Here is a 26,260-nt window from a genome sequence, read left to right on the forward strand (position 1 = left end):
GACCTTCCATAAACATAATGATTTGTAATACTGTACAAACTGTATATTCTATCCTCCTATATGACCCATAAACCAACCCAACACACAAATCTTTCTGCATATTAAGTATATCAAAAAAAGGTAATTCTTTATGATTTATATTATCCTCTTATTTCCTAAACGATGTCCCCAAAAGATCAAAATGTATTAGTATTATTATTACACTACTTCTGGGGACATTTGGTCCCCATAATGTTGGGAATACAATGATTTCACACACAAGAAATCAAACCATTTTATATAATATAAAATGTATAAAGTATAGGCTATATGAACCTAAGCACTGCTACTGTACATTCAGAAGCTGAGACCAACCGTTTCACAGCAAGTGTGGAACCCTGTGCTCCCTGAAGAACACACAGTACATCCGTTACCAGATGGACTTGACTGTTGCATAATACGCAGCCCTGCATGCATGACATGTCAAGACTGAGCAAATGCTTGCTGTTATGTGTTCCTAGTTTATTTAGACACCACAGCTAGCTTATAAATATGTTCCAGACTAAGTACTGAGCATTTATATACATTTTATTTAATGAGCATGATCCAGAAGTCTTCATTACAAAGACAAACTCATGTGAAACCCAAGTCAGGTGTGATAAAGATGCGCATAGCTGCTGAAGACAGCATATAATGTATAATTCAGGCATAGTTTATTTTCCTCCCTCCGTGTAAGTGGGTCAGGCTGTGGGAGGATTGGTCGGTCGGGGGCGTTGCTGAGGCAGATGGGGATTATGACATCACATTTCTCAGAGCTGGAATATTCCACCGGTCCGGACAATGCGTCTGACCTTGAATATCACAAATGATGACAGCTTTATGATGCTGATTGAACACTAACAGTCTGGGTACAAACAGACTGAATAAAGTCTTCTATTGCTGATTATGTTCGAAAAGCCCCCCTTAGACATCATCCTTACCACAGCACATTTTTGATGAATGTGGGAATATTCTACAACCCTCAAAATACAAATAAAGCACTGCAGATATCCAAATGTTTATTACAGCTACGGCTAGACAGTGTAATTTTGTAAAAACAACTTAAAATGCATGAGGCGGAAACATAAATGATAAAAAAAAAAGTGATTTTATTCAGTTTTTCATTGTTTATCTGTACCTGTGGCTCTCATGGCTTCATGTTCCTTACTAATCAGAGCATGCAGAGGTTTACTTTAGCTCAGCATCATCATCCTTATTGTGTCAAAAAGCATGATCAATTTATATATTTTTAAAAGATGGGAAATTCTTTAATAGGTAAAGACACAAAGTTGTTCCCATGTTGAAATCCCTTTAAAATGGTTATCTGTGAATGCTCTTCTCAGTCTTAGTAAAGACAAAAGATGGTTTGGTTGCCAATTTGGATATTTTAAAATTTCAGCGTTTCCATGACGACCAACCTACATCCTTTTAAAAGCTCTCTCCATTCTGACAATTATTAACTCTGCAGATGGCCCAAATCATTTTGTCTCTATAAAAATCAAGATCAAAATAAAAGGTTTTGAAGGATTATTCACAATTAAGAGCACAATTATCAGGTAAACTGAATGGTAAAAGATTAGATAGACGGCTAAATAGAATGTGGAGAGCAGAAACTCAAGGTTGCATAAATTTGTAGATTTTTGTCTTCTTCTTTTTAAATACAGAGATCGGCCATTTCTGGTAAGGTCCAGTGTTTAAAGCACAGTTACAAGACTTTGATGAAGAAAAACAAGTGGGGGAAAAGGCATAAAAAATGATCATCATCTAATATTATTCTGGACAAAATCGTTCAAGTGTTATAAATACTGACAGAAAAAAAAAGTTTTTTTTTTCTTTGAGCGCACAGTAAGAACAGTCATAACTCATAAATGAAAGTAAAAACTTTGTGCTGTGTTCTGTCCAAAAAAAAAAAAAAAAATCTCCAAAAATGGTTGATGGACTAAAAAAAAATATCCCACAGATTTGAAGACAGCAGTGTGAAGGGCAGGACAAAACAAGGTCAAATGTAATAGGAATAGTTGTTTGGCTGTTGTTTTGAGTGTCCAGTGCGCTGTATTAATGTTATGAAAGTTTGACAGCGATCTTCTGCTCTTTTTTCATCATTCTCTGTGCCTCTTTCTCCATTTTCTTCCTCTGTTGCTCCATGGACCGTCTCTCTCTCTCAGCCAACTTCTGCTGCCTGTGTTTCAGGAAAGACAGAAAAAGAGGGTCAGTTTAGAGAGATGTATGCAATTTCACATTAGAGTACTGACACTTAAATACGTAGACTTGTTAATTTCAGTAAAAATGAAGGGGAAAACAATTTAAAAAATCATGACATTTCAAATATTATGTGATACATAATAGATTAAAGTAAAGCTTAATCAAGGACTGGCACAAAGCAGTGCAGATTGAACTCATCTGTGCTTGTACAATGACACCTAGTGGACAAAAACAAACAGAAAGCCACCAAATTCTCTCTCAGAGTAAAATATGCTTTTCCCAGGCCCACTCAGAAGAACCGAAACTTCTGAATAGACGTGCCGATATACAGTAAAGGCCATTACACACTCCGCAAGAAAGAGAAAAATTACACACTCCACTCTGGGCCATTACACACTCCATTCTGAGTGAGAACAAAATGACGTCATTTTGTTCTCGCAGCCCTGGTTTGGGAGTTCTCGCAGAAACTTTTTTCTGGTGTGTGTCCGATAACTATTGTGTGATTTGTAACGAATGTAAAGTGGGTGGGGTTAATGCAGAAATCCCCTGATTTTCAGCACCATTTTCTCGTGAAGTATGGAATGTCCTGGTCAGAACGAACTTTGTTCTTGCCACCTCGAGAAAACAAACACAATTCTTTGTTCTTGCTTTCTACATAATTCAACCCCAGCAAGCATGAGCAAAATGGCAGAATGAGTGAAGGTGGCGAATGAAAATACACGTTTACTCACTGTCAGCAAATAGCACTTATTGAGAAAACAGCTGTAAACAAAGGAGCTGTGCTACTTTCTGTTTCTAAACAGTATTTTAAGGTGCAGTGTGTAATTTTTAGTGGCATCAAGCGGTGAGGTTATGAATTGCACAAAACACCATTCACCCCTCCCTTTCGAAGCACATTGAGAAGCTACAGTGGCCAACACAGGACAAAGATGTCGTCATCTGCAGGGAGTAGCTAGCGCTCTGTAGAGCAGTTTGTCTGTTTAGGACTACTGTAGAAACATGAGGGCCAAAATGGTGAATTCGCTGTAAGGGGACCTGCGGGGTATATGTATAGAAATGGCTCATTCTAAGGTAATTAAAACATAACGGTTCATCATGTAAGATCACTATACACCACTGAAAACATAGGTATGTATATATTGCATTTCTGTAAATAGATCCTCATAAATACTACACACTTCACCTTTAAATGTTTTAAACAGCTATTTAGATTTTTGACATTTCACTATGGTGTTTTATCACAGCACCAATTACTAAAATACAGAATACTTTAAGACTTAATAGCGGTTTATTTTCAAACTTAAACTTTTATATTTTAATTTGGACTAAAATATGCCGTAGAAATTGACTGAAAATTATTCTTTGTTATACTTATTTCATTAGTTAACGTAAACTAACGATGGAAAATACTTCTAAAGCATTATTTAATCTTAGTTCATGCTAATTTCAACATTTGCTAATACTTTAAAATCAAAATTTGTATCTAATATTATTTAATGGACCTGAAGCTAACATGAATTAATAATGAAAAGTTTTATTTTTATTAACTAACCTTAGAAAAGAATAATAATGTCTGTAACAAATGCTAAAAGAAATAGCTATTGCTCATTGTTAGTTAATGTTAATGCATTATGTTATGTTAATGCATAATGTTAACTAATGGGAGCTTATTGACCTTAGTGTTACCAATTGTTCTTAGTAGTTTATTTAACTTTTTTTTTACTTTATCGATTTTTAATGTACAGTTTAATTGTATTTCAATGTTCTGAGTTCTTTTTTGTTATAAGAAAATATATTTAACCTGTTACCAGAACACTTTTTTGGTAACTTAATTCAATATTGTGATAATACCATATACAGTGATAAGAGCTCCAGCAAATTATCATATGACAAGACAATTTGATACAGCTGAATTTACATTTCATCAGTAAGAGCAGAGTGTGAAGGTTGAATTAGCAGAGCAATAATACAGCTAGCCTATACATATAATATTGCAAACCACACAACATAATGAGAGATATATCAAAAGAGGACAAATTGTTGGTGCGCGGCTTGCTGGCTAATCTGTAACCAGGAAAGCAAGTCTTTGTGGTATATTGAGAGCTATGGTATCCAGGGTTATGTCGACATACTACCCAGAAGTAACTGTCAACGCAAGAGGAAGATGTCCAGGTACTAACCTGGACTGACTCTCCTGTTTTAACAAAAACTGTTCGTCAAGAGCTCTACAGTGTCAATGTTCATGGTCTGGCTGATATAGTGTGCCAGTGTCAAATTTCGGTTAAATTGGTGCCAACAGTACAAATATTGGGCAGTGGAAAAATGTGAAACATGTTTTGCTCGCTGATGATCCACCTTCATTGTCTTTCCCACATCCATGGGAGTTACGGTGTGAAGAAGCCCCAAAGAGGCTTAAAGGGATCCCCTGGTGTTGAGACTTGTATGGCTTAATATAACATAAATGATGTCTCTTACTGAATTATGTAGTAGAAAACCCATGAAAGACCTACGTTATTTTAAAAATCGATTTTATATTTGGACCATGGGCAGCGCCATTTTGTTTGCGTTCTAGGTTGATGACGTAGAGTGGTTGAACTCCTCAATCAGCTGGCATTACCCGTAGCTATTTTTACCACAACGCAACTCGAAAATTGTTTCAGAGTTAAACAAAACCAATGAATTCCTTTGTAATTATACTTAAAACACACTCAAACATACATGTGCACACAAACTCACCTACACAAGTCACAAACAGATCGGCGGGCGCGCACACGACAGGCTCTGTCTCAATCGAGATGTTGGGCTGCTCAGTCTCCACGACAGGGGCTGAATCTGAAATCGACCCTATACCCTTAAATAGGGCATTATTTGAAGGGACGGACATTTGTAGTGTTGTCCGACACCATAGTGGACATGTTCGAGTGCAGTCATTCAGTCTCACGTTCCACCGCAATAACGAGTAAAGCCGATTTACAAACAGCTGTCCGACTTCACGCACTCAAACATATGTGCACACAAACTCTCTCTCTCACACAGAGTCACACACACCCCAACAGATCGGCGCGAACACACACACACACACACCCCAACAGATCGGCGCGAACACACACACACCCCAACAGATCGGCGCGAACACACACACACACGCACGCACTGCGCGCGCATACATAACCCTCAATCTATTCCCTGTGTTGATATCCTGTTCAACACATCCTGTTCCCTAGATAGACTGTTGATAGTAGATTAACTATAATGCCTAATGTGACCAGCAGAGGGAAATATCTAGGTAGGACGATGGGATAAAGTAACGTGAGGAAGAGAGGCAGGATGTTTTGGTGATGATGCATGCGATTGAGACAGAGCAGTCAGGTGTGTGTGTGCGCGCCCGCCGATCTGTTTGTGACTTGTGTAGGTGAGTTTGTGTGCACATGTATGTTTGAGTGTGTTTTAAGTACAATTACAAAGCAATTCATTTGTTTTGTTTAACTCTGAAACAATTTTCGAGTTGCGTTGTGGTAAAAATAGCAACGGGTAACGCCAGCTGATTGAGGAGTTCAACCACTCTACGTCATCAACCTAGAACGCAAACAAAATGGCGCCGCCCATGGTCCAAATATAAAATCGATTTTTTAAATAACGTAGATCTTTCATGGGTTTTCTACCACATAATTCAGTAAGAGACATCATTTATGTTATATTAAGCCATACAAGTCTCAACACCATGGGATCCCTTTAACACTCTAACTGTTGCATGCCCAGAGGGAAGCACAAGGGTGGATCAGTGAGCTTTGGGCTGCAATATCATGGCATTCCCTGCGGTGCTTGCGTCACTTCCAAGGACTACCGAAACATCTGGAGGACCATGTGCACCTAAAGGTGCAAACATTTTATCCTGAAGGGAGTGCTGTGTATCATCGGGATATTGCACCAATACACACAAGAAGACTTGTGCCAGAATGGTTTGTTGAACATCTCCCATGGCCTGCACAGTCATCAGATCTAAATGCTTTGGGGTATTTTGGAGTCAGAAAATGTTTTTCTCCACCAGCATCAAGTATTGACCTGGCCACTGTTCTGGAAGAGGAATAGCTGAAAATCCCTCTGGCCACTGTGAAGGACTTGTATTTGTAATTCCCAAGACAAACTGATGCTGTATTGGCTACAAAAAGGAGGCCCTAAACCATGGTAATAACTGACTGTGGTCTAAAACCAGTTGTTTCACTTTCATTGTCCAAACCTTAAAACTGGGGCAAACCTCATAATCTGCTGCTAAAAAAACACCTTACCTCAGCACTTCTTCTGCCTCCCAGGCTGCATCTGCCTCATCCTCCCAGGCATTGTTGTCCTCCTGCCAGGTGTCCAGGTCCCCTAGCTCCGCCTGCAGCCCACAGAGAGTGTTTTTTGTGAATATGATATAATTTGGTCCAACAAATAAAATGATGCGAGTTGATGAAGTAGGTTGCAGTCAGATAGAGATCATTCTCTGTTTTTGCTGATCTACAGTGTTAACAGGTCTCACAATAACAGTGAGATTACCATTGTCACTTAGTATTACTCACAGAGGGCTGGATGAAGGACATGTCCTGAGTGGCGGCTAGTCGGCTGGAGAAACCCGAGGAGCTGTCTGGCATAGAGAAATTCAGAGGTTCCCTTTTCTTCAAGACAATCTGGAAAAAGAGCACAACATGTGTATACTGTATATGTAATCTACATTATTAATAATAATTCAGTATAGACAGAAGTTTGGGGTCTGTATGATTTTTTTTTTATGTTTCTGTTCACCATTGTGGCATTTATCTGATTATTACACATTTTATCTGTAAAAATAGCACAGTAATGTTGTAGAATATTTTTACAATTAAAAATAACTTACAATTTAAAATAACAAATTTCTATTGTTATACGTTTTCGAATGTAATTTTTTCCTGTGATGGCAAAGCTGAATTTTCAGCCTCATTACTCCAGTCTTCAGAGTCACATGATCCTTGTGACATCATTCTAAATTTCTTATTATTATCAATGTCGAATACAGTTCCTCTGGATTCTATGATGAATAGAAATGTTCAAAAGAACATTGCTCCTTATTGTTAGAGAGTAAGCAAGAGAAAGACATTTACCATTCTAGAACATAAAAGAAAACATATAACAAAGAAATGGCCACAGATGTAGCAAATGAACCTACTTTTTGTGTTTTCCTAATGGTGGGAGCCATGTCTTTAAAATAGTCTGGCTCTTCCTCTTCATCTTCATTCTGTGGAGGTGGAACTATCCCGTTACCACCTTCAATTTTGATACTCGTGGGAGCTTCCTCATCCCATGAGCTCCACTCCTCAATCTCCGGCTATATTAATTATACAACAAACAAATATTCACTTATTTAATCAAGCAGAGGTCAATACTAGTTAGCATTAGGATGCATGGCTTCTTTCTGAGAAGGATCTCTATGACAATTTGGACAGGCTTGAATTTGAAAAGGGATTACTTCAGCTACATATCCTATAAAATTGTGATTTACAACAGTGTCAATGAAAAATGAGGCTTCTGATGCTAATGGCATTTCGTTCAAATTTATGCTTACAAATAATCAGTAGAAATTAAAACAATGAAAAATCCTATTTGGAGCTCAAGGAAGTGACTTCACACCACCACTGTCCATATGATACAAAGGTTACTCATTATACACTATATGTATTTAGGTAATCAGCTGTGTAGTGTATGAATTTGATATGGTTATTTTGTCATTCAACACGCATTTTTTCTAATTGGAAATTTCAGTGTAAACACTACTCGCACTATTTATATTTATTTCTTCCTTCCGTCAAGTAAGGTCAAAAACCCAGCGTGATCAGTGGATTGGTCGAATGAGGCATTTCTATGTAAATATATATATCTATGATCACGCCGGGTTTTTGACCTTACTTGATGGAAGTAGTGGCATTGGTAATACTAGATGAGATTCGTCTGATATGCGGTAAAAAACAACAACAACACAAATACTGTTCAGTTTCTTGCAGAAAACGATCGTTTTCGTGTCTAAAAACATCAATGTGTCGCCACGAGCCACAGGGTTTAATATAGATTCGTATATCTATGTTTTTTACTCTCATAGAAAACACCCCATTTACATGCATTATACGAGCAATGGTTGGAGTTAAAAATCTTAATTTGTATTCTACTGAAGAAACAAACACGCCTACATCTTGGATGCTATGGGGGTAAGCAGATTAACATCAGATTTTCATTTTTTGGGTGAACTATCCCTTTAAATTTGCAGCTCTATAAATATACAAGCATACTTAGAAAAAATATGCTAACCATGACATCTATCTTAGTGGAATCAGTAAAAGTAATATTTGGAATAAATGTTTTTAAATGGATAGAAAGTTCAAACAAACAATTTACTTAAAATAAAAAAAATGTGTAACAATGTAAAAGTTTTCATTCACTTTTTATACTAATATTTTTTCTCAACCTATCTTTGTCTGACCTGCTTTTGTGAAGAATAATCAACTGTGGTCGGGAGGGTGATCTGATCCCCACTCAGCTTGCGTGATCTTCCGGTCCTACAAATCAAGACACCAGTCAAAACAGAAGAAACTCAATTCCACAGCATCACTTCAGTGAGGGACAGACACAGTGACACACGTTTATCTCTCCTCGCTAACACGTCAACAGTTGCCCTAAGGCCTCAGATTGACAATCTGCAAGATAAATCAGCAAACAGTTCAACAAAAGAAATAAATACCCACCTGCAAATCAGTCTTTTCAAAAATGAAAGGATAGATGCCAAGAAGGTGCATATTTTAAACAGACGAAACTGTGTGATGGCCATGTTATGAGTGATATCTAAAGAGAAAGAGATAAAACAGAGGGAAAGGGGAGGTGTATTAATTTATAGAAACATAAAAAAAGACAGGCAACATTATCAATCCAGACATATGGATTATATGACGGTACTGAAAGAATCCATGTCCAAGTCCTTGGACACGTATGCTATTTTCAGGAATTGCAAATATTATTTTCTGATGTTTAAACACCTAATATAATCCACATTATACCATGCACTTTTGCTTAAACCATTTTGGCATATTGACCTTTACCAGCAACTATCAAGGAAGCAAATGAACTGCAATAGCAATAGCTAATGTTAGCTACTAACATAGCCTGCTAACTGAACATCTAACGTTATGTTGTCTAGAGAGGTTACATCGCTTTAGTTTACAGTAACAAAGTCTTGTAACGTTATGGGTAAATTAATTGTAAAATGTTGCAGATTCATCTAGAAACTCACCCGTCAGGTCAATTAAAGAGAGTTGATGTAGGTAGAATCATAGCACGGGGCTAGCCGACTGATGCAAATACAACACTTGATCTCTGCAGAAGGGACGACCGGGGAGATTAGTGTGTTTTGACAAAGAAACAGTTTAGGAGAGAAGAACCATCATGAAGAGCGGCTGTCAAGGCGGTCAATCTGATCCATTTTACTCTGATGCAAGCAGCCATCGTCTCTTCATTGTACCACCTCACACCAACAGGGAACTGGTCTGGAGCCAGTGGGTTGCCAGGTTGGTGCATAAAATAATTTACCTGGGTAAAAACGTGCAATATATTTTGGTATCAACAAAACACGGAAACACACAATTTTTACTGGGAAAATTTGTATTTTACGTTTTTTGCTCAAGAAAGAAATGCACACCTGTTAACACTGGTACTGTATTTGTAAAATGAAATTTACACAAAAAAGATTAATTAACCAGGGGTTTGTTACTCTGTTCTCGCAGAGAATAAAATATTTATAAAATATTTACATAAAATAAAATTACAATTTCAAATGGGTTTGTCAATATAATTATAAATACGGGTTTATCAATATAATTTTGTTTAACGCCGTGATTTAGAATTACGATTTGCAACCTGGCAACCCGCATTTGTAGGCTCGTCTGCGCAAATTTTAAGGGACGCTTTACATTTTCAGTCATTCCACACAATAAAAGTCCGTGCTTAAAAATGCATTTTTTATTTCATAAAAAAAAATCTATAAAAAATTAAATAAATCAAAATACCATATCATGCACACATTTTAGTAAAACACAACACAGTATCAACAGTAATTTCAGTCAAAATGTTAATCATTCACATATGTTTGTAAAGAATGTTAAATCTTTCTATCTATCTATCTATCTATCTATCTATCTATCTATCTATCTATCTATCTATCTATCTATCTATCTATCTATCTATCTATCTATCTATCTATCTATCTATCTATCTATCTATCTATCTATCTATCTATCTATCTATCTATCTATCTATCTGTACTTATTAGCATCATATTAATTTACGTTATACATATATTATGTGTGTTTCATAACACTTCTGGTTCTGGGTTTCACAAAAATAATGCAATACATTATCAACGGCCCACATCATATTTTACTCAATATACTCCGTCTTAAATAAAATAAGAGGCTAGAATGGCAAATGGAGATCTTAAAATATGAGCGAAAATATAAAATATGGAGCGTGTTTGTCAAGCATACCACGAGGTATTTGTTACTTTTCTCTCCGCAAGGCAAGACGAACCAATCACAGTCGTTTGTGATTACTGTAAAGGCTATGTTAAAAAGTAATTTACAATACGTTATAGCGGTGATATGCACTGTTGTATAGGATTCAAATCTTTTATGAAGTAACAGTTTTAAATGATTGTAAATTGTATTAATACAAAGTGTATCCAATAGTATAAAAACAACCAGAGATTTAAATGCGGGTCAATGGTACATTCGTCTTTCAGAGCCTCCAGGCGCCCCCTTATAAAATAACTCAAGTTTCAGTCTCCTTGGCAACGCCTAGCAGTCCAACGATTCATTTTCTGGAAGTGGTTTCCATTTCGGATTGTGATCCAGTTGCTTCTCCAGTGAAAGGGAGGTGTGGCTATCAGTTTCTCCAGTGAAGGGAGGAGCTGGCACCACACAAAAATGCAGCATTTCAACTGCCTCCGTGCATTAATCGGGCAAACCACTTTTTTCTTTTAAACTAACCTGGAACATGTTCCCCAGCTAGTGTGATCCATGCATTATTGGATCTTCTCGGCCTTGCGGTTGGGCGAAAAAACGCGAGGAGCACCAATGTCGCCAAATATGTGAGTATCGCCATGGTCAGGTAGCGCAGGTTTCTACACACAGTTGGCTTATTGAATTCCGTGTTATTCAATCAATAGTGTTATTATTTCCTGTCGTGTCACGCAAATCTGTTTCATGGGATGTAATTATGTGGTAAACTGTGCGTTTGGATGCTGTATTTGTTATTGCTGATGTCCTGGCAGTTGGCACAGTCAATGCGTAATTTACGCCATTGTGTTACTCTGTCCTGTTTCGGCTGCTTTGACTTGTTAAACCAGATTTTGGACTGTTTGGTGAAGTTGATTTTGAAACGCGTAACGTTAATGATAATGCAAAATACTGTCTGGCAATCTTGAACAGTGCTTGCTGTCTCGTTATGGTCCCATGTATAGGAATGTCAACAGTAGGCATAAAAGTTGGATGTAGTATTGATTTGTGGGCCATAACAGGGAACAAAAAGACTGGGACTACGGTGTGTCCTCTACTGACATTGTTGGTTCTGCTCAAGTGACTTTATCTGTCAGACTGCAACTCCCATACTGCTGTGTCCACTAAATATGACCTTCCGTGTTTCCTAAACCAGTGGCTCTCAAGCTGCTTGACTCCAAGTCCCCCCAATTATCAAAGACAGTAGGTTATCGTTAGTTAAAGCAGCACTAGGTAACTTTTCAACCTTCATAATATATTTTTTAAGACTCTTGAGATGATAAATCTACTTACAATAGGTTGAATGACACGTCTGCCATTGCCTGATGGGGTCTGTATCGTTTTTAATCGTACTTTTAAACTGCGGGTTTCGGGTAGTAACCCGAGAAAAAGAAAAGAACTACAAAATTCAACTGCTTTACGGCATATACGTCACTTCCACCAACACACACACTTCCTTACATTCGGACGTGCGAGCCCAACTTTGTTCGTCGGATAATATAGTCATGTCCGAAGCAGCAGAGACAAATAAGAAAGAAAAGGTTTTGTTGGAGGAAAGCAATAAGAGGAAATGAAAAAATGATGGGATTAAAGGCAGGACGAGGATCAAAATGTGACCAGGGTTTGCTCGTTGGCGTGAGCTGAAGGAGGCGTGCCCGACCGATGCTGTCCTGCTTGTTACGGTGAGCTACCACTCAAACATTGAACTTACTGAAGTATCATATAGATTCTGTAAAATGGTAACCAATAGACTACTATAATGACGCTGGCTTGTAAACGTGAGCATCGTGATTATTTGGCGTTTAAAAAAAACAAAACCCATGAAATTATATTCATATGACATGCTGAAGCATCTGCCACTGACTGTAACGTTACCTGGGATGAAGACATTTCACACGCGACGCCAGAAGAACTCCTCTTGCAGTTTTCAGGGGAACTGTTAGTGCTGCACCGACCGCACCGACCCGCGGGACGCTTGAAGTTATTTGGCCCGCACCGCACCACTGTATATATTTTTACAACACGCCGCGCACCCGCGACCATTAAATAGACATACGGGGTCCGCGGGTTATGAGACGAGACTAGTTCAGGGCTATCAGGGTTGTCATGTCAACAAATGCACGCGCGATGGCATCCCCTGTTGTAGGATGACAGCTTACGACAGTAGTTGAGGACATAATTTTTTCCAAACTGTAGGGGGACCCCGAGAGCAAAAGTAGCCAAGTGGGGCTTTAAGAGTTACCTCTTGTTCTTCTGCCGAAATAACAAAACTGATTGTTTTTAAACTTTATTTACAGAAACTAGGAGTGAAAATATATGAAAATAATTACATTCAATATGAATAGATAATTCAAATTATTAAAATCCATAATTACTAAATGTTCTTTAGGCCTTTGCTTTACACTTTTACACCAATTTATGACTTTTCTAGACATTTGTGAGTAATACAAAAATCCTCACAAATAGCAATTTCTACCCAAATAAATGTTGTAGAGACTTGACATAACTAGAACACTTTTTATTCATTAAAATAATGTCCCTGACCACCCATCCATCGGTTTATTAATGTGCTTATTCTGTTTATTCAACGTTTTGCTAATTTCCGTGAATCTTCCTAGAAATCACACCTTTTATATATGAGGTAAAAATTTCCCAAGACTGGGAATCCTGTTTTTTGCACACACAAAAATGACAGTTGGTAAGTGCTTAATAAATAAGAAATATAAGGAATTTTAGATTTTAGTTTGAGCTCATTTTAATGCTGTTTTTGTCTGATTTTAATTCCTCTTGGGGCCACTTTGGACATTTTGTGAGAACCCCATGGTTGAGATCCACTGCCCTCACATCTATACTTCTGCTATTTGTCAACTAAAGATTGACTGTGCACTAACTTTTGCGATGATTTTAGGCTGTTTTATTAATCGTTGACGTTTTTTCCATCATCCCCGACAGGATGGCATCTCTGTGGTAGGATGAGAAGTCCAGTGCCGCGCTTCAGGGACGTCGAGAGGCAGGCCGGCAGCCTGCAGCCCGCACAGTGTCTTCCTCCCTGTCATGAGCGAAAGAACAACATGTGGTTCATCAGAGATGCCTGTGGCATCGTTTGTGCGATCATCACCTGGTTTCTTGTCTTCTTCGCTGAGTTCGCGGTGTTGTTCATCATGCTTATTCCATCGAAGAACCTCGCTTACAGCCTGGTGAACGGCACCCTGTTCAACAGCCTGGCCTTCCTTGCTTTGGCGTCTCATTTCAGGGCCATGTGCACCGACCCGGTGGGTTTTACCTACAGCAATAAATGAATGCCTGCTGGGTAGGGAAGACAATATCCTTATTATGAGGGAATTTTATACAGTATTAGTATATAGAGGGTATTATAGCAATAACAAATTATATTAACTTACTGTATTCTTACTAATAATAATATAATTTAATTAATATTTATAAGTTATATATATAAGTTATAATACTTAATTTTTTATATATATATATATATATATATATATATATATATATATATATATATATATATATATATATATATATATATATATATATATATATAATTATGTGTTTCTTTTTTTCTTTTTCTTTTTTCTTTTTTTTTTCATTAAATAATTTCAATGTATTATTATGAACCTGTAAATTATCATAATTTGGGCCCTTTAACCAACAAAACAACTTGCATATAAAATAGATTTTAATTTGAATTCAGTCAGAATCCAAACTTTACACAGTATAAAAAAACATTTTTTTATTTATGCTAACACAGCATAACTGTTATCAGCATATTTCTAATTTAAAGGGTTAGCCAAGAAAATGACTCACCCTCATGTTGTTCCAAACCTGCAAGACTTTCGCTCATCTTCGAAACACAGTTGAAAAGGACACTGTGAAACTTTTTCATGAAATCTGAGAGCCTTCTGTCTCTCCATAGGTAACTACACAACTGACACTTTGACTCTTAGATACATCCATACATGATACATCCATAAGTCTATAAAGAGATTGTAAAGCTCTGAAGAGACTTGATTGCTTTATATGATGAACAGATTGATTCTAGACTTTTATTCACATAAACGTTCGTCTACGCACACATCACTTATGATAAACGGAAGCTCAAGGATGCTCGCTTGATGCGCGAGAAACATTGAGGTTCATTCTCTTGTCTTACGCAGCATTTTTGAGCTTCGGCAAATGGTTTGTTCTTTCGTGACTAGCGGGTTCGGTTGAGCTTCTGTTCTCTGCTCAATGTTTATATTTGAATAGAAGCCTCAATTAAATCTGTTCATCATATAAAGCGTTAGCCTAGAAATCTAGACGCACCCTAGCGGCAGCAAATTTAATCTGCCCGAGAGTGTCGTCTAGCAACTCTCAATACCCTTCTGAGCTGTAATCGCCTAACTCTTGCCGGGCCAATCACATCGTGTATAGAGTCGGTGGGCGGGGCCATAATGACAACGGGCGAGTTGTGTTTGCGTGCTTCTAGTAAACACAGAAACTGGCGAACGGCGGTCTTTCGAATCAGCTTTGGCCGCGACTCTGGAAGACTTGGAGTTAAGCTTTTCTCTGAGAAAAGAATAAAGAACGGCACTGAAGTCATGCTTAAATAGGGAAGATGTGTTACGGCAAATGTTTAATCTATCAACATGCTCTGTTTCACCTTCGTTGCTCTGGTTGGTGTAGCGCTATCCTATCGCGTGAAGAGGGAGTTTGAAAGACAACCGTTTCTCCCACCCCTCAGATTGAGCCCTGTCTATGGTGAGTTTCCAGACCAAACATCTTGATGGGAGTCTGGCTTGTCAGGCTAATAAAGCATTTGAATCTCTTCAGAAAAATTGGATTTAACTGGTCAATTCATATGGATCGGTTTTATAATCTCTTTATGGACTTTTTGAAGCATCAACGTTTCAGTTGCATATAGCTTTCTATGGAGGGACAGAAAGCTCACAGATTTCATCAAAAAAGATCTTCATTTGTGTTCCGAAGATGAACGAAAGTTACTGGTTTGGAATGACTGGAATGTGAGAAATGAATGACAGAAATTTCATATTTGGGTGAACAAGCCCTTTAAGAGATTTAGTGTGCAACATCTGCCCCCAGTCTCCCTTCAGTTTTCAGCAGGGTGTTATAAACTATTAAAATGTTGCTGAAGTTGTCTGATGCTTACTTAGGGAGCTGTGCCAAAAGGCAATGCCACTAAAGAATACATCGAGAGCTTGCAGCTGAAGCCAGGCCAGGTGGTTTACAAATGTCCCAAATGCTGCAGTATTAAGCCGGATAGAGCACACCACTGCAGGTGAGAGAAGAACCCATCCATCCATCCATCCATCCATCCATCCATCCATCCATCCATCCATCCATCCATCCATCCATCCATCCATCCATCCAATTACATACATAGTCTGGCTTGGTGTGCATGTATGAAGCTGAATATTTTTGAAAGCTATAACCTCAGCTTGAATCACTGGTTTAAGTTATAAACAATCTTTCTGTATTTTTTTAAAGTGTCATTTTCGTCTCTTTTTCTTTCTCCACTTTTCTTTACAAACTCATTTTAGCGTTTGTAAGCGCTGTATACGGAAGATGGATCATCATTGTCCTTGGGTAAACAATTGTGTCGGGGAAAATAACCAGAAGTACTTTGTGCTTTTCACAGTAAGTACTAAAAAAGTCTCATCTCGCACTCTTCTAAAAATACCACACACGCAGTTGTGTTAGCCACAGGATGTAAGCATTTTACAAGGGTTGCTAAGAATCAGAACACTTTAATTACTCCCCTCTGAATTTGGAAGTATGAATAATATTCATTTGATTTGTAATGATTTCATTCAGAGGAATCCAGCACTCACAAAACATCTAATGTTGGTGCTGATGTGTTTTTCAGATGTACATTTGCCTGATTTCTCTGCATGCCTTGGTCATGGTGGTCTTTCATTTTCTCTACTGCTTTGAAGATGACTGGACAAGTAAGTAAGAAAAGCAGGTTTTTCTTAGCAACACAGATAACTTGACCCCAGTGACCTCTAGATGTCTGGGTCAGATGACAAGCATGCAATTTAGAATGTATACTGGGGATAAAAAAATCAGACCTTTGCAAATCCATATGAGTATTTCTTAAAGCAATGATGCACCCAACTCATTTAATCACCCTCATTCCACAAGTGTTTTTCTTTGTAGTACATTGTTATTAATGTACTTGTCATTTTATTCATTCACTTAAAAATCTAAAAAATAAAATATATCTCCAAAAAGGATGAAATATATGTATCAGTGTATACATAAATGTATCAGTAAAGTAGACCGTAGTCTGTGTGTTTGGGGAAGTTGATCTTTCGGTGTGAGAACAGATATTGCTGTTCCCACTTCTATGAAGCCCGGGCAAACAACTTTTTATGATGGGCAAACAATATAATGCAAATGTAATGTAATGCCACTTTTATTGGTACTAAAAGGGGAAGTGATATAAATAAATGTTGAACGCTAGATTCAGTGATGCTCCAGTGACACTTTAATATGAAATTTTAATTCAACATTGCATTAACTTTTTTTCCCAAAATTCATTTGAACCCGTGTTTAATGTTGTGTGCTGGTGAATATACTCTCAGCACTATTGAGAGTTTTTTTTTGGATGTGTTCGAATTATTTTCATCATCAAAACCATTTAAAAAACTGGGGCTGGTAAGATTTTTAGTTGTACTTTTATTAATCAAGGATTCTTCAAATTGATCAAAAGTCATAGTAAAAACCTTTATATTTGGATGTAACTTTATGATGACTGGAAGATGAATTAGCATCAAAGAATCCTAAAAAAAAAAATATCACGGTTTCCACAAACACATTAATCAGCACAACTGTTTTCAACATTGATAATAATAGGAAATGTTTCTTCCATAAATCTGCATATTGAATGATATCTGATTAGGATCATGTGACACTGTAGACTGGAGAAATGATGCTGAAAACTCAGCTTTGTCATCGCATAAATCACACATTAAAATAGAAAACAGTTATTTAAAATTGTAATATTTCACAATATTAGTGTTTTACTTTTGTTCAAATAGATGATTTTTTGTTGTCTTGGTGATCATAAAAGACTTCTTTATAAACATGTATACAATTTTATTGACCCCAAACGGTATTTTTTTTTTTTACAAACATTTCACCTATATATTTCTAAGATAAAACCTTTTAATGTTCTGATGTTTAGATGCTTTCCAACCGTGTGTTTTGTTCCAGTTTGCACATGCACATATAGAAGCTTTGCCAGATATTCATATTATTATTCATATTACTATTGTTAGTATATTTTATAGCTTGTGTTAATGCCGCGTGTGTGTTCCCTCTCCCCTCTTGACCCCAGAGTGCAGTTCCTTCTCCCCTCCAGCCACAGTCATCCTCCTCATCCTCCTGTGCTTTGAGGCCCTCCTCTTCCTCATCTTCACCTCTGTGATGTTTGGCACCCAAATCCATTCCATCTGCACAGATGAGACGGTAAGAGATTGCTTTCTTACGGCAGTGGGCGAATGTGGCGGAGGTAGTGCCTGTGGCCTGATATGCGCTGTTATTTTTAGGTTAATGTGTGGACAGCTTTACCTAAAATGCTATTGGTCTTGAAGTGAAATGTAACACATATACAAGAAGTATAACTAGGAAACTGTGTATTGAATATTAGTACACTTCCATACTTTCATGCTGGTTATTTGGCATGAAAAAGTACCTTGCTAGTAGAGCTGCACGATTCTGAATAGACAATTCAACAAAATAGCATTTGATTTACTAGAGATTCTGACAAAAAGTGAATTACTGCATTCTATTTAAAATACCTAAATCTATTAAAAAAAGATTTAAAAAAAAGTTTGAATGAATGGTTCAATGACTCACACATAAAGACTGTTTTATTACTGGATGAATCAGCATTTTTTGTTTTTTTGTTTTTTGTGAGCGAAACTCCTGATGATTTATTCTATAAAAAAATAAGACATCAGTGTTGATATTCGAACTATAAACTTTTGTCCAAGTATTTCTGTGATCATTTGTATTATTGTAACACAGAAATAATAAAACTGAGTGGCAGGGCTTTGGGACAAGTCCCGTCCCGTCAATCAGATCAAAGAAGACGGGGCCTAATGTTCCTAAAGATGAGTGTGAATTCCAATTTGACGCTTTTAGCTTAACAGTGAAAGAGTGCATGTGTGGTAAGATATAAATAGCTGAACGTTTGATATTTTACAATTGTTTTACAATGGATACGTTTAACGACCCACAGTAACTTACAGCGATGCAAACTACCACTAACTAACTTTTTTATTTAATTTCACTATTTTGAATTATAACCGAATTTGACGAGACAAGAAGGGTTTTTATTTTATTTTATTTTTTACCATGTTATACATAATACCAAGAGTGAATGTGTGCATATTGTTAAATAAAATATTATTTGCAAAGAGTTTAAATGGATTGCTTCACAAATATATAGGCTATAATTAGATCTAGAACTTTTTACCATTCTTATTTCTTCTTTATTCCCTTAAGTCCATTTTAATCCTTTAAATGTGTAATTTCTTTAAAGGGTTAGTTCACCCAAAAATGAAATTTATGTCATTAATGACAGAGCATATGCAGTCAATGCACACTTTACTGTCCATGTCCAGAAAGCTAATAAAAACATCATCAAAGTAGTCCATATGTGACATCAGTTAGTTAATTAGAATCGCTTGAAGCATCGAAAATACATTTTGGTTCAAAAATATAAAAAACTATGACTTTATTCACATTGTCTTCTCTTCCGTGTACCTCCAAAAAGATTCAAAAGGTTCATGAATCACTGAATCGATCAATGATTTGGGTCGCCAATGTCACGTGATTTCAGCGGTTTGGCAGTTTGACGCGATCCGAACTCCTGAAATCACGTGAAATTGGCGACCCGAATTTCATGTTTTTATTAGCTTTCTGGACATGGACAGTAGAGTGTGCATAGACTGCATATGCTCTGGGACTAAAATATAAAATATCTTAAATTGTGTTCCGATGATGAACGAAGGTCTTACGGGTGTGGAACGACATTAGGGTTAGTCATTAATGACATCAATTTCATTTTTGGGTGAACTAACCCTTTAAGTAAAAAGAAACTCCCCCAATGTTCAAGATGTGGTTACGGCCTTGCTGTGTAAAGCCGTTTCCTTTGGCTCAGCGGCTGCACACAAGTTTGAATCTAACTTGTCAAAAGTTTAATAGACATAGATCGAATCCTTGCCATTTTGGATCCCCCCCCCCCCCCCCCCCCCCAAAAAAAAGAAAAAAAAAGAAAAGAAAAGACCCCAAAAAGTTTGGAATGGTAGTGTGTATTGTGTGCAGTACACAGATTTCCCAGAACTTGTGTTCAACTTGACCTTCCTTTCCCAGATTGATGAATGAACTTATAATTATACATTTTCCTAGTGTGATGAATAAACCTGAAGTAATGTCATATGTATGTTTTAACCTTCATAGCCTTCTTTGAATCCTTATTTGATTTGGAACAGTGAAAGTTAAGGCATTTTACATTAAATATAATAAAAAAAAGTTTCAAATATAATTGTAGCATATCACTGTTTGAAATGCATACCATTAAATAATGCAGTTTTACAACCTTTTATGAAATAAGTAGGCAGTATGCAGTGTACAGTAAACTGCACTGAATTTACTAAGAATTATGCAAGTATTTTATTCTGAACATAAACTTAATGGCATATTTTTCATTACAATAATCACTACTATCTAATCTAAGATGAATATATGGTTAAAGTTCTGTTTTATGGAATGGGTCAGTTGTTCTTTTCCTCTTTTGTTTTGTAACATTCACACACTCTGAAGTCTCGGTTATCTCTTGTTTTTAGGGCATAGAGCAGTTGAAAAAGGAAGAGAGAAGATGGGCTAAAAAAACAAAATGGATGAACATGAAGGCGGTATTCGGACACCCCTTCTCGATAGCATGGTTTAGCCCGTTTTCCACACCCGAGCACGGGAAAGCTGACCCCTACCAGTATGTGGTCTGAGCTCAGGAAACTTTAAGCTAGAGACTCGAGTGCACTTGGACTGCCCTTATAAAGAGCGTCTTTTAATTTGTTTGTAGTCCTGACTGGAGCGTCGGGAGCATTTACCAGTGAGACTAAATCACCTTCATCATCTTCTTTTTTTCAGGGAACAAATCATTGCATATCCAATTGTCCTTGCCTCTATTTATTTGAATTAAAAACAAAAAGTGGAAGCTTCATCATGTCATAATCTCAAGCATCTCTGCCTAGCTAGACTGAAATAAAGATTAATAATGTGCAAATAATACAAGCCAATTTATGCTAATATAATCACTATTGTAATCTCTTCAGAATGTTGATGGACTGTCCAAAATGATAACCCACTTTCTAAAATACTTTTTAACCTTCTTTTAATTCTTTATACCTATCTGGAATATAAAACCACTGTTCTTTCCTGGTTAACGGCATAAGAGCACTGACAACCATTCACTAAAAATGAATATTATTCTTACAGATACTTAAGCCGCTTACACCATGGATGATAACCATAACAATATCTATAAATAACTATAAAGTTTTAATAATCATTGTAATTCTAGGAGTATAGGAAGTCAACACCAGATCTACTGTGTAACGACAATGACACAGAGGAAAGATATTGTAGGAATCACTTTCAGAATGAGGCTGATGAAGGATTAAACGCCAATCAGAAATAACTTGACTTTAAGGAGCTCAAACATTTAAAGTGGCAGATGACATAACTTAAAATAAACAAAGATGCATTATTTGTTGGTGTGGAGGTCAATACAATTGTTGTATTTGGGTCTTGGTGTGAACAGGCCTTAAAGCAGACGTTCACACAATTTTAATTCTGTTATCATTTACGCACTCTCATGTCATTGCAAACCCATAAGGCTTTCGTTCATCTTCAGAACACAAATGAATATACACTATATTTCCAAAGGTTTTGGGATTCCTACCTTTACATGCATCTGAACCTAAATGACATCCCATTCTTAATCTGTAGGGTTTATATGGATTTGGCCACCCTTTGCAGCTATAACATCTTCTTCTGAGAAGGCTTTCCACAAGGTTTAGGAGTGTATTTATGGGAAAATGTTGACCGTTCTTCTAGAAGCACATTTGTGAGGTCAGGCACTGATGTTGGACGAGAAGGCATGGCTCGCAGTCTCGGCTGTAATTCATTCCAAAGGTGTTTTATTGGGTTGAGGTCGGGACTCCACACAGTCCATAGTCATGTTGAAACGGGAATAGGCCATCCCCAAACTGTTCCAACAAAGTGGGAAGCATGGCATTGTCCAGAATGTCTTGGTATGTTGAGGCATTAAAAGTTCCTTTCACTGGAACTAAGGGACCAAGCCCAAACCCACACCATAATCCCCCCTCCACCAAACTTTACACTAAACACAATGCAGTCAGGCAAGTACCATTCTCCTGGCAACCGCAAATCCCAGACTCATCCATTGGATTGCCAGACAGAGAGGTGTGATTCATCTCTCCAGAGAAAACGTATCCACTGTTCTAGAGTCCAGTGACGGCGTGCTTTACAGCAATGCTTCCGACGGCGTGCTTTACAGCAATGCTTCCGACGCTTTGCATTGCACTTGGTGATGTAAGGATTGAATGCAGCTGCTTGGCCATGGAAACCCATTCTATGAAGCTCTCTTCGCACTGTTCTTGAACTAATCTGAAGGCCACATGAAGTTTGGGGGTCAGTGGCTATTGACTGCAGAAAGTTGGCGACTTCTGCACACTGTGTACCTCAGCATGTGCTGGCTCCGCTCTGTGGTTTTACGTGGCCTACCCCTTTGTGGCTGAGTTGCTGTTGTTCCCAATTGCTTCCACTTTGTTATAATATCACTAGCAGTTGTCTGTAGACTATTTATTAGTGAGTAAATTTTGAAAGAATAATGGAAAAGAAATCCATATGAATTCAGAAGTTTAATCCAAGGCAAGATTGCTTTTTATTTTTACAATCTCTTTGAGTGTTTTGAACTGTCAAGAGTTTTGGGTCAATAGACTTTCAATGGTTAGACAGAAATCTCTCAGATGCCATTAAATATATATTTATCTGTGTTTTGATGATGAACTAAAGTCAGTTTGCATGAAATGACATGAGATAACAGAACTTTCATTGTTAGGTGAACTGTCCCCTTAACATGGGTTATTGACTTTGGCTTTATACAAAATAGTATAAAATATTATAGGAACTTTAATAGGAGGTGTATATTTTCTCTGACAAAGCTTCTAAATGAATCTTTACTAAATGATGCAGTCATGTCATTTGGTTTGATTGGTTTAGAATAACTTGGAAAATGGAAATAAACAAAATTTAACTAAAGGGATGGTTCATACTGTAGTAGTTGAATATTGACAAAATAATCCACCAATTTTTGCATTCACAAATATTGTACAATAGAATTTAGCATGTAGATTGAATATTAAATTCGACAATCAGTGCATTGTCAGATCATTTTTACACCCCTAAATCATAACAGTAAAAATAATTCCATTAAAATAATTACTTTATAAATGTACAGAATGGTTTGAGATATTATGAGTACTTTTGCCGTTATACATAACATTTGAAGTGATAACAGCACTTATTGAACAGCAATTGAACTTCTGATTTACTTGGTATGTTTCCATCAACCTGGTTTGCAGAAGTGTATAAGAAAGGAACCGGCTTAAGAAATTGTGGGAACTTGACCATAAGATCAACTACATTTATATACAGTATACGAAAAATTTGAATATCTTCTTTGGCTTTTTACATGACACATGACAACTTTATTGATTCACCGTTGTTGCCATTGTTTTGGTTAATTGCATTTATTTTACATTTGATTAATATACATCTTTTGTCATGATGAACGGATGATATGTGCTTGGACTTTTAAGTGTGTATGAAAAAGACAATCATTCTGTTCTTCTTTGTTAACCGGTGAATTAAAAACCTTAAACACTTGGTCATTAGTGCTTTATATAACAACGCATCACCTCTAAAGTGTCTGACAATGGATTTCCTAAATGTACAAACATACGCGAAACCACCTCTGCCTCTGAAAAGTCTAAAATTGGAAATTCTGCAGTTGAAATGCTGTTCACATTGCAAAATCACTGTGTTGTAATCTCTCAAAAGATCTAAATGTTTTCAAATTTGCTTGGTCTTTATCTTCCTGTCCACTTCCTTTCTGTCTTTGACACTAACCTAGTTTCCACAAGCAGTCCTTGTATATTTTCTGTATTCTTTTGTGTTGTGGTTTCCTTGCTCAGAAATATCCAGCCTTCATGGTTTTTGGGAATTTAAATGAATCTAAAAGCAACTAATTATATTTAGTATTAAATTAGGCTGATGTCCCTGTTTGAGTGGTGTAATGGAGGTAAGCTTGGATTGCTACCGGTATAAAGGCCGTTCAAACACATTCGATGTGCCGTTTGCCTGATCGCATGCTATGTAAAATGGTCTGTTTTTCTTTCTTTAGATACCTCCTTTGGAATGTGAAGGCATGCTGCATGCTTCATGTGTTTTTAATTTGCCCCATAAAGTGACAGTCGAACCATGTCTTCCAGTTGGGTTATATCTCATTAAAGATTAAACGCCAGCGTGCTGCATGAGTCAAATGAATCACTTCCCATGGCCTTTTTTTTAAACCATGGTAACATTTGCTTTCCTTTTTATTTCACTCAATAGAATACTTTTTTGTGGCAGTAAGGATGTTGTGTTCTATGTATATATGGATTTATAGTATTTCATATCTCTTTCAACAGTCACAGAGGTGTTGTTTTTCTTTTTACAGGGCATTGAAAAGTTGAAGCGTGAAGACCCTACATGGGAGAAGACTCCATTATGGGAAGCTATGAAGACCGCATTCGGAGGTCCTCTTTCTGTGGCCTGGTTGAGCCCTTTCTCAGATCTCTCATGCCGGAAAGATGCTTCAACTCCCGTTCCCGTGTTCCCACAGGGTGAGATCATTGAGGAGGATGTGATTGAAATTCCTTTGGAGTCTTAGATGAAAAGGTGTTTGCTGCTTAATCCTGATGACTGAAATGGCACTTTTCCTGCCTTGGACTTGCAAAGAGACTACTGTGAATATTTGAAATTGGATTTTATTTTTTGTTTTTACCTATGGAACCAGCATTTATTTACTGTACCAAAGTGCCTTTAAACAGTATTTTTTACAACCAAAAAAACATCTTTCTCTGCTAAAGGGAAACAGTCTTGCATAGAGGGATGTGACTGTGTTCCTGGAGCAGTCTTGTCTACACTCATGGGCAAGGCGAAACAAGTTTTATCCACAAATTATTGGTCAGAAAAATGTAAGCAAAAAATTTGCTTAAAAAATAAATTAAAAAAAAGCCAACTCAGAAAAATATCAAAGATAATATGGGAAATTGAGTGTGGAGTGATGAATCATAATGAAACAGGAGTCGCATGGTGATGCTCCAGAACAGTGTCTTTTTTTTTTTTTTTTTTAATATATAATGAGAAATATAATAATAAATGTGTCTCTACCAGAGTGAAGTATGGAGGAATATACATTATTGTTAGCCGCTGGTCTTGGTGAGCTATGAAAAGTAATTTAATGCTTCGGTATACAGGTGAATATTACACAATGGCTTGCTTCCCACAAATTAAAAGGTATCTAAATTGGGATGATCAGATGATATCTTTTTTAAAAGACAATGCTCTTCCATGAAGTGGCTCATGTTTTGGCCTGGTCAGAGTCCAGACTTAAACACTATAGTGAATATTAGGTCTCACATTAAACTCAAACGAACTGGGCGACCGTAACTCTTCTTCCTGTAAAAAGTTTACTTCCTTGCAAGTTTAACCACACGGTTTAAACATTTAAAGACAACTTGGGAAACTCTTATTTTGTATTTTGAAGCTGTTACTTTATCTACAGCATTTCTTGCTAAATTCCTGACGAGTGATTTCTGATTAAAATTAAGACTGTTAAAAGACCACTAAATATTTTGCCTTATTTTGGCTTGGACTTTTTTCTCTTTTTTTTTTTTTTTTGCCCAGGAGTTAATAGTTTTAGTTTTGGTATAAAAAATTGTTATATATATATATATATGTTAAGCATATATATATATGTTAAGCAGCTGGAAGATCATTTTTTCCTATTGGACCATTTTAAGATGCAGTTAAAAAAAAAAAAAAATCTCTAATGTTGCCTACAAGACTTTTACAATGGCCTGACATTGAAACGGGCATAAATCCATGACTATGCAAATTTCGGTGTAGTATTTGATAATCTAAATTTATGGTGCTTATTTGTAGACTTGTTAAGACTTTTCCATAATTATCAAAAACGCATGTAAAATAAACCACCCCTGGATCTTAATGATAAATATTTTTATTGTTGTTCCATGTCATATCTTTCTTTATTATTGTATTTACAACCCTTTTTTAAATAATAATATTAAATGCTTTACATTACAGGCTCG

The 26,260-nt window shown here is 36.8% G+C and overlaps 2 protein-coding genes across 3 annotated transcripts; one reads left to right on the forward strand and one right to left on the reverse strand.

The window, feature by feature from the left end:
• Positions 1-1,107: 1,107 nt before the first annotated feature.
• Positions 1,108-9,782, reverse strand: ebag9 (estrogen receptor binding site associated antigen 9). The gene is made up of 7 exons (XM_067449579.1): positions 9,512-9,782; positions 8,970-9,066; positions 8,708-8,783; positions 7,403-7,561; positions 6,780-6,887; positions 6,507-6,598; positions 1,108-2,197 (listed from the first exon to the last, which is right to left on the reverse strand). Exons 2-7 carry the CDS (start codon positions 9,050-9,052, stop codon positions 2,080-2,082), a joined length of 636 nt encoding a protein of 211 aa, XP_067305680.1. The 5' UTR covers positions 9,053-9,066; positions 9,512-9,782; the 3' UTR covers positions 1,108-2,079.
• Positions 9,783-11,054: 1,272 nt separating this feature from the next.
• zdhhc3a (zinc finger DHHC-type palmitoyltransferase 3a) lies at positions 11,055-26,252 on the forward strand. Of its 2 annotated transcripts, none has more exons than XM_067448284.1 (7): positions 11,055-11,362; positions 13,722-14,041; positions 15,941-16,065; positions 16,328-16,424; positions 16,654-16,735; positions 18,130-18,260; positions 24,604-26,252. In XM_067448284.1, the coding sequence occupies exons 2-7, from the start codon at positions 13,742-13,744 to the stop codon at positions 24,814-24,816; spliced, it is 948 nt and encodes a 315-aa protein (XP_067304385.1). In that variant the 5' UTR covers positions 11,055-11,362; positions 13,722-13,741; the 3' UTR covers positions 24,817-26,252. The 2 variants fall into 2 exon arrangements, with proteins under 2 accessions (XP_067304385.1, XP_067304386.1); XM_067448285.1 differs by lacking the exon at positions 24,604-26,252 and adding an exon at positions 20,645-22,207 and having other exon boundaries at positions 11,058-11,362.
• The last annotated feature ends 8 nt before the right edge of the window (positions 26,253-26,260 follow it).

The sequence above is a fragment of the Pseudorasbora parva genome, chromosome 7 (assembly GCF_024679245.1).
Source record: "Pseudorasbora parva isolate DD20220531a chromosome 7, ASM2467924v1, whole genome shotgun sequence".
NCBI lineage: Eukaryota > Metazoa > Chordata > Actinopteri > Cypriniformes > Gobionidae > Pseudorasbora > Pseudorasbora parva.

What these genes read in the sequence shown, in the direction of transcription:
- zdhhc3a (XM_067448284.1), top strand. Translation starts at nt 13,742, where the DNA reads ATGAGAAGTCCAGTGCCGCGCTTCAGGGACGTCGAGAGGCAGGCCGGC. An exon ending in AGTACTTTGTGCTTTTCACA is followed by an intron (nt 16,425 to 16,653) that starts GTAAGTACTAAA and finishes TGTGTTTTTCAG; the next exon opens with ATGTACATTTGCCTGATTTC. An exon ending in CCATCTGCACAGATGAGACG is followed by an intron (nt 18,261 to 24,603) that starts GTAAGAGATTGC and finishes TTCTTTTTACAG; the next exon opens with GGCATTGAAAAGTTGAAGCG.
- ebag9 (XM_067449579.1), bottom strand. Translation starts at nt 9,052, where the DNA reads ATGGCCATCACACAGTTTCGTCTGTTTAAAATATGCACCTTCTTGGCA. An exon ending in ATTATTCTTCACAAAAGCAG is followed by an intron (nt 7,562 to 8,707) that starts GTCAGACAAAGA and finishes TAATTAATATAG; the next exon opens with CCGGAGATTGAGGAGTGGAG. An exon ending in GAGGCAGAAGAAGTGCTGAG is followed by an intron (nt 2,198 to 6,506) that starts GTAAGGTGTTTT and finishes CCTGAAACACAG; the next exon opens with GCAGCAGAAGTTGGCTGAGA.